Consider the following 7,780-nt stretch of genomic DNA (forward strand, 5'->3'; position numbering starts at 1 on the left):
CCTTGTGGCGGGCCAGGTGTTGTGCACGCTGACTTCGGTCACCAGTTGTTTTGTACTTTTTCATGATATCTAGTTGGAAGTTACAGTCTTGTCCCATTGCTGCAACTCCCATAAGGACTCGGGAGAGATGAAGGTCGAGAGCCATCCGTCCTCCGAAACAAGACCCAGCCAAGCCGCACTGCTTTTTGACTGCTCGCTTAACCCGGAAGTCAGTCGCACCAATGTGTCGGAGGAAACATCGTACTGGTGACCGAAGTCAGTGTGTATGCCCCGGCCCACCACAAGGAGTTGCTAGAGTGCGATGGGACAAGGACATCCCGGCCGGCCAAACCTTCCACTAACCTGGACGATGCTGGGCCAATTGTGCGCCGCCTCATGGGACTCCCGGTCGCGGCCGGCTGCGACACAGTCAGGGATTGAATCTGAGTCTGTGGTGACGCCTCAAGCACTGCGATGCAGTGCCTTAGATCGCTTTGCCACTCCGGAGGCCCCGGGAATAGATTTTTGATGTACCGATTCCATGGCACAGTGTGTATTAGTGGATATATAAAACAATGCAAGATTCAATACGTTGTGCTTTTCAGCAGAAATTATTGCACAGAATTCTTGCCACCAACAGAATGTTGAATATTTGGGGATTACAATCATCGCAGTTCTGCAGTTTTTGTTTTTAGGATACAGAATCAATAGAACATTTGTTCTGGTATTTCCCTCAGGTAGCCTGTTTCTGTTCTCAGGTTCAGGTTTAGGAATGGCTGAAAAAGTGTGGGGTGGGGGGTCTCAGATGTTTGAGGGGCAGCTCTCGGGGGATCTTGGATGGTTGGTGGCCTGTCGGTTGGGATCTCGGGCTGGTGGCCGATAGGTCTGTATGTGATCCCAATCTTGACGTGCCTTTGGGCAGGGCGCTTGACCCTGGTTGCTCCTGTGGATTGCTCTGGATGGGTCTGCTAGATGACTGAATGTAATGTAAATTGTATGATTTAATATTCCAAAAAATAAATGATGTAATAATATTGAGTGCCCTTCTTTATAAGCATGCTGAAAGTCTGTCATTAATTTGTTTACTGAGAAACAGCATAGCGCCAGAGAAGAAGGCAGACGTTTTACGTGTCCCCAACCGATTGTGTTTTTTTTGTTAATGTATTTGCGTTGTTTGTAACTTCTTTTTTGACTTATTTTGTACATAATGTTGCCGCTACCATCTCTGCTTTCTCGAGAACAAGCCCAGATCCCCGTGATTTGTGTGAAGAGGATGCGGGAAAAAGGGGTCCAGAGGGCGGTCTGCTTACTGAGAATTCGTAGGTGATCGAATAAACCCCCACTTCCTTCCATTCTGCTAGCAAACGTGCAATCATTGGAGAATAAAATCGATGACCTATGCGCAAGATTAAACTACCAACAGGACATTCAAAACTGTAATATCTTATGCTTCACGGAGTCGTGGCTGAACGACGACACTATCAACATACAGCTGGCTGGTTATACGCTGTACCGGTAGGATAGAACAGCAGTGTCTGGTAAGACAAGGGGCGGCAGACTATGTATTTTGTAAATAACAGCTGGTGCACGATATCTCAGGAAGTTTCGAGCTATTGCTCACCTGAGGTAGAGTATCTCATGATAAGCTGTAGACCACACTATCTACCTAGAGAGTTTTCATCTGTATTTTTCGTAGCTGTTTGCATACCACCACAGTCAGAGGCTGGCACTAAGACAGCATTGAATGAGCTGTATTCTGCCGTAAGCAAACAAGAAAACGCTCACCCAGAAGAGGCGCGCCTAGTAGCTGGGGACTCTAATGCAGGCAAACTTAAATCCGTTTTACCAAATTTCTATCAGCATGTTAAATGTGCAACCAGAGAAATAAATCTCTGGACCACCTTTACGCCACACACAGAGACGCATACAAAGCTCTCCCTCGCCCTCCATTTGGCAAATCTGACCATAATTCTATCTTCCTGATTCCTGCTTACAAGCCAAAATTAAAGCAGGAAGCACCAGTGACTAGATCGATAAAGAGGTGGTCAGATGAAGCAGATGCTAAGCTACAGCACTGTTTTTCTAGCACAGACTGGAGTATGTTCCGTGATTCCTCCGATGGCTTTGAGGAGTACACCACATCAGTCACTGGCTCCATCAATAAGTGCATCAATGACGTCGTCCCCACAGTGACTGTATGTACATACTTCAACCAGAATCCATGGATTACAGGCAACATCCGCACTGAGCTAAAGGCTAGAGCTGCCACTTTCAAGGAGCGGGTCTCTAACTCTATCCTGCTATGCCCTCTGACGAATCATCAAACCGGCAAGGTGTCAATACAGGACTAAGATCGACTCGTACTACACTGGCTCTGACGCTCATCGGATGTGGCAGGGCTTGCAAACCATTACAGACTACAAAGGGAAGCACAGCCAAAAGCTGCCCAGTGACAAAAGCCTACCAGACGAGCTAAACTACATCTATGCTCACTTCGAGGCAAATAGCACTGAAACACGGATGAGAGCACCAGCTGTCCCGGAAGACTGTGTGATCATGCTCTCCTCAGCCGATGTGAGTAAGACCTTTTAAACAAGCCAACATTCACAAAGCCGCAGGGCCAGACGGATTACCAGGACGTGTACTGCGATCATGCACTGACCAAATGGCAAGTGTCTTCACAGACATTTTCAACCTCTCCCTGTCCGAGTCTATAATATCAACATGTTTTAAGCAGACCACCATAGTGCTTGTGCCCAAAGAACACTAAGGTAACCTGCCTAAATGACTACCGACCCGTAACACTTACGTCTGTTGCCATGAAGTGCTTTGAAAGGCTGGTCATGGCTCACATCAACACCATTATCCCAGAAACCCTAGACCCACTCCAATTTGCATACCGCCCCAACGGTGTCAGAGGAAGGCACTAAAAATTGTCAAAGACTCCAGCCACCCTAGTCATAGACTGTTCTCTCTGCTACCACATGGCAAGCAGTATCGGAGCGCCAAGTTTTGGTCCAAGAGGTTTCTAAACAGCTTCTACCCCCAAGACATACCCAGACTATTTGCATTGCCCCCCCCCCCCCCCCGCTACTCTCTGCTGTTATAATCTATGCATAGTCACTTTAATAACTCTACCTACATGTACATATTACGTCAACTAACCGGTCCCCCCGCGCATTGACTCTGTACCGGTACCCCCTGTATATAGTTTCGCTATTGTTTTTTTACTGCTGCTCTTTAACTACTTGTTACTTTTATTTCTTATTCTTATCTGTATTTTTTTAACTGCATTGTTGGGGCTCGTAAGTAAGTGTTTCACTGTAAGGTATTGTATTCGGCGCATGTGACTAATACAATTTGATTTGATTTATTTGGTCAAACACAATTTTTTGCAACATGACAGTTTGCTAAGAGCTGGCAGCAAGCTGATAGGTCGGCTGTTAGAACCAGTAAATGGAGCTTACCATTCTTGGATAGCGTAATTACTTTGGCTTCCCTCCAGGCCTGAGGACAAACACTTTCCTCTAGGCTCAGATTAAAGATATTACATTTAGGAGTGGCTCTAGAGTCAGCCACCATTCTTAGTAGCTTTCCATCTAAGTTGTCAATGCCAGCATTATTAATCCATAACAATAGTGTTTCCACCTCTCCCACACTCTCCCACACTAAAAAATTCTAACTTACAATGGTTTTCTTTCATTATTCGTTTTTTTATGCATGAATACGATGACTCACTGTTCGTTAATGGCATGTGCTGCCTAAGTTTTCCCACTTTGCCAATTAAGTAATTATTGGCATCTTCAAATGGTTCAAGATAAATAAGCCATCTGATTTGATGAAAGATGGATTTGAATTTGTCTTTCTGCCCATAATTTCATTTAAAGTACTCCAAAGTTTTTTTTCTCCATCATTCTTTATTTAATTGATTCTTGGCTTCATAATACAGTTTCTTATTTTTTGTTGTTGTAGTTTATTCACATAATTTCTCAATTTGCAGTAAGTCTGCCACTCCTTTTGCCCCATCTATCTCAACTCTACAAAATGCATCATACCGGTTCTATTTCTGTATTTTGAAAGTTATATATCTTGAAAACGTGATTGCTGACATGCAAATTATTGTGGGACAATATCAACAATGGACTAATAAAACAAATACCAACAGATAGTTTTTGGGTGGAGTTTTCTTAAAGTATATTTTCTTGAGATATGAAAAAGTATACTCTCAGGAAGCATGCTCCTCAGCTGTGCATGTTTCCTTATGTGGAATAAACAATTATTATCATTGTCAACTTTCTCTTTCTCTACGCTCTTCTGAACAGGAATTCAGAAAGTGCCTCAAAACTCGTTATTGGCACTGAAATTATACTTATAGTGTACTTGATCACTCACAGCAGAGTTTCATTAAACAAATCAATGGTTCAACTTAAAAACAACTCCAAGTGTATTTTGAATGAATATACTAAAGTACAATTAAAGTGTATGAAGTGTTTGTAAGTGTGTTTAAGTGTAATGATAATGAACATATAGTATACTAAAACACTGAGTCGCTCTGGATAAGAGCGTCTGCTAAATGACTTAAATGTAAATGTAAATTAATTAAAAATGCTATTTTAATAAGTGTGTTAAGTGTAATTATAGGTAACATATAGTTTACAGACTGAAAAACAATGCATTTTAAGTACACTCGTAATAAGTGTATTGAAGTGTAATGATGTAATATGTATAGTAAACCTAAGATATACTAGAAAAGTACATCTCGTATTTGCAGTATATTATATGAACTTGTAGTATATTTAAGTATACGTCAGTATATTTGTAATATACTTCCACATCCCCACACTTAAGTAGGCCTTCGGCGGGTATCTGTATGTGATCCCAATCGTAAGCAAATGCTCAATTTTCACTTCTTAATTTCCTCACATAACACCCTTTGGTTCCTCCAATTTCTCTTACTTTTTCATCACATCCTTTTTCTGACCAAGTCAGTTTGTACTATCTCAGTTTGACGCTTGTATGACGTTATGGGGAACATGTTGTTTGGACTCAAAATCTCAATCCAGTATCCATCAGGATCCTGTATAAAGGCCAGTCCCTTCATTTTACCTGTGGGGAGAAAGAACTTTGAATGTTGCATCTACAAATTGAGAGAATACAGATGAAGCAGACTGATGCAGATGAAAGTAAATTCTTATGTATCCTACACACAAATGCGTTTTTCAGAGAGACCCTGAACGTAACACAAAATAATTGTGTGAGAGGTTATGTCAGGGAAGAGAAAAAAGAAATACCATCATCTGGCTTCTTAACAAATGTTACTCCTTTTTCTTCAAATACTTTACAGGCTGCATAAACATCAGGTACAGCAATTCCGATGTGCCCTGTATGATAGAGTGGAGAGGGAACATTTAAATAACGTGTAATTGCCTCATGGTGGAAAAGGAAAATGGCTGATCAGTACCACATTCAAAATTTTGAATTAAAAAGATCATATCGTTTTCTCACCAAAACCTTTTGGTTCAGAATTTCCATTGTGATGAGATAGATTTTCATCTGATTCAGAGCCCCAGTTGCTTAAAGAGAAGAGAGTAAAGAGAAAAAGATGTCATCACATCATGGTATTGTGACAGGGTAGGAACCATAGTTTCTAATGAACATAGTAAAAAAAAATGTTACAGCGAGTGTTTTCAGAAGACAGACGGAAGACAGAGGGACAACTAATGAAACAAATACCGAAAGATTGTTTTTGGGTGAAATTTTTCTTTAACGTCTATGAATGGAATACTTAAAGAGTTACTCATTGACAGCCCACGAGCTACTGATAGCTTGCTGATCTGCCTGTTGGACACCCCTGGTTTGATGTTACTGGATCATCTTCTATTATATTCCATTTTTACAGTAAAATAATTCTACTTACTAGCAGATCTGAAATCTATGTGCTTGTGTGCTGACCCACTGGGCACAGACGTCAATTTATTCCTTCTATTCCACGTTGGTTCAACATCATTTCATTGAAATGACATGGAAACAACGTTGATTGAACCAATGTGTGCCCAGTGAGTTTTTAGTGGGGTGCCTACTGTGTGAGTTCAATGGTGGCTCGTCGGGAGAAAGTCCATGCTGTCCTGTCCTTTATGTCTGCAGGGATTTCCTTCTTTTCCTCATAACCCAGGAAGTAGAGTGTGAAGCACATTGATGGGAAGTCTATTTTCTGCAGCAACCTAAAGCAAATAGCAATCACAACTGGTTCAACTGGTGGGACATTTGGAGGTGAAGATGGAGAATACAACCCTCAAGGATCAATGAAAAGGTCACTACATCACATGCAAAAGCAGTGGTTCATTTCTCATAACTCTGAAGCATCCAGGAGTTCAATCCGATCACTCTACATAAAACCTGAAGTTAAAATGGATAGGGCCACATTAAACACATTGGAGACGTTTTAGTCATAAACATTTATAAATCACTATTTCTTGTTCAAGAGAATGAGAACTCATCTAGAGGGGTAGGGTACTAAGCCCGAAGCCCCTTCATCTTTGTGTGAGAGAGACGTCTGGGACTCACGTCATGCCCATGATGCGGGTGTAGAAGTCTAAAGACTTGAGCGGGTCTTTCACCCTCAGCATAGTTTGCTGCAACATGTAATCCTGGGGAGGGAAAGAGTGAGACAGAGAGAAGAAGGGGGAGTGTCGGACGAGTTGTTGCTTGCAAAATATGTTTTGACCCCCTTACTTCTCAGCTATGTTCTCAGCTTGCAACTCTAGAAGAAAAAGAAGAACTTAAACTAGAGCCAATACATGACTCAGTATAAGTAATTACATTCTAAGGCCTGGGACTTGTTCCCTAAATGTTTGTTTTTTCATTGGTATTTGCTATAGGAGCATAGGGGCTTGACTATATAGCCTACAACTCACATAGCTGAGGCCGGAGACTCTTGCGCAACAACAGGTTTGCTGAGACAGACTGTGTCAAGCGAGTAAAATAGACCTACTGTGAATAATTGATAAAGAAATGCTAGACATTCTACTGCGTGACACTCACCTGGGTGATAGGGTCCCCTTCTTTGCACGCTGCGGACACAGCCTCATCCGTAAGTCCTTTATCTGTCATTTTGCGGTGAAAGACCAAATTGACAGCAGGCAAATTCACAGGCCGAGTAGCTTGGGATAGGCGCTCCCAAAGCTGACTGTAGCAAGTCGAGACAATTGACAGCGAAGTATGACACTCCCTAAAGTTGGCAGGTAGGAGGGGTTCACCAAAAAATGTAACCGAAACCACTAGGAGAGTATGTTAGTTATAAGTGTATAACCAATGCTGAGGAGGTGTGCATTGCAATGGAGGCTACAACTGTCAGAAAGCCTACTCGGTTTTAAGTGACACAGGGCCCTGGCAGAGTAGAGGAGTAGGTGCAGAAGGATCTATGACAACTTTCCCTGGTAAATAATACTGTTGGAGCTATACATATGTGAAAAAGCAGGCCCTTACAATCCCCACTGTTTGATGTTTCAAGAATGGGGAATTGAGTGATAGGTTAGACATGTAAATAACACTGAGGGCCTACACTGTATATATGGTTGAACTGAATGGAATTAATGATTGAGTAGGCATGATGTAATGTAACGTCCTAAAAATATATGTTTTGATAAAAAGCACATTCCTTTACCGCTAGAGGTCAGCGTTGCTTAAGAATCGGTAGTTCAATATTAGAATATTATTTTTGATGTTGTATCGTATCGTTTTGACAAAATAGCAATATTATTTTTGCACTAGTTGGCTTTACCCGCACCAAACTCCCGTGTTT

General features: G+C 41.8%; 1 protein-coding gene across 1 annotated transcript; it reads right to left on the bottom strand.

Moving 5' to 3' along the window:
• Positions 1–3,635: 3,635 nt before the first annotated feature.
• LOC129817916 (lactoylglutathione lyase-like) lies at positions 3,636–7,173 on the bottom strand. Its single transcript, XM_055873515.1, has 6 exons — positions 7,021–7,173; positions 6,544–6,626; positions 6,060–6,200; positions 5,485–5,552; positions 5,271–5,360; positions 3,636–5,085 (listed from the first exon to the last, which is right to left on the bottom strand). Exons 1-6 carry the CDS (start codon positions 7,087–7,089, stop codon positions 4,943–4,945), a joined length of 594 nt encoding a protein of 197 aa, XP_055729490.1. The 5' UTR covers positions 7,090–7,173; the 3' UTR covers positions 3,636–4,942.
• Positions 7,174–7,780: the final 607 nt, after the last annotated feature.

Source organism: Salvelinus fontinalis, chromosome 20 (genome assembly GCF_029448725.1).
Source record: "Salvelinus fontinalis isolate EN_2023a chromosome 20, ASM2944872v1, whole genome shotgun sequence".
In the NCBI taxonomy this organism is placed as follows: Eukaryota; Metazoa; Chordata; class Actinopteri; order Salmoniformes; family Salmonidae; genus Salvelinus; species Salvelinus fontinalis.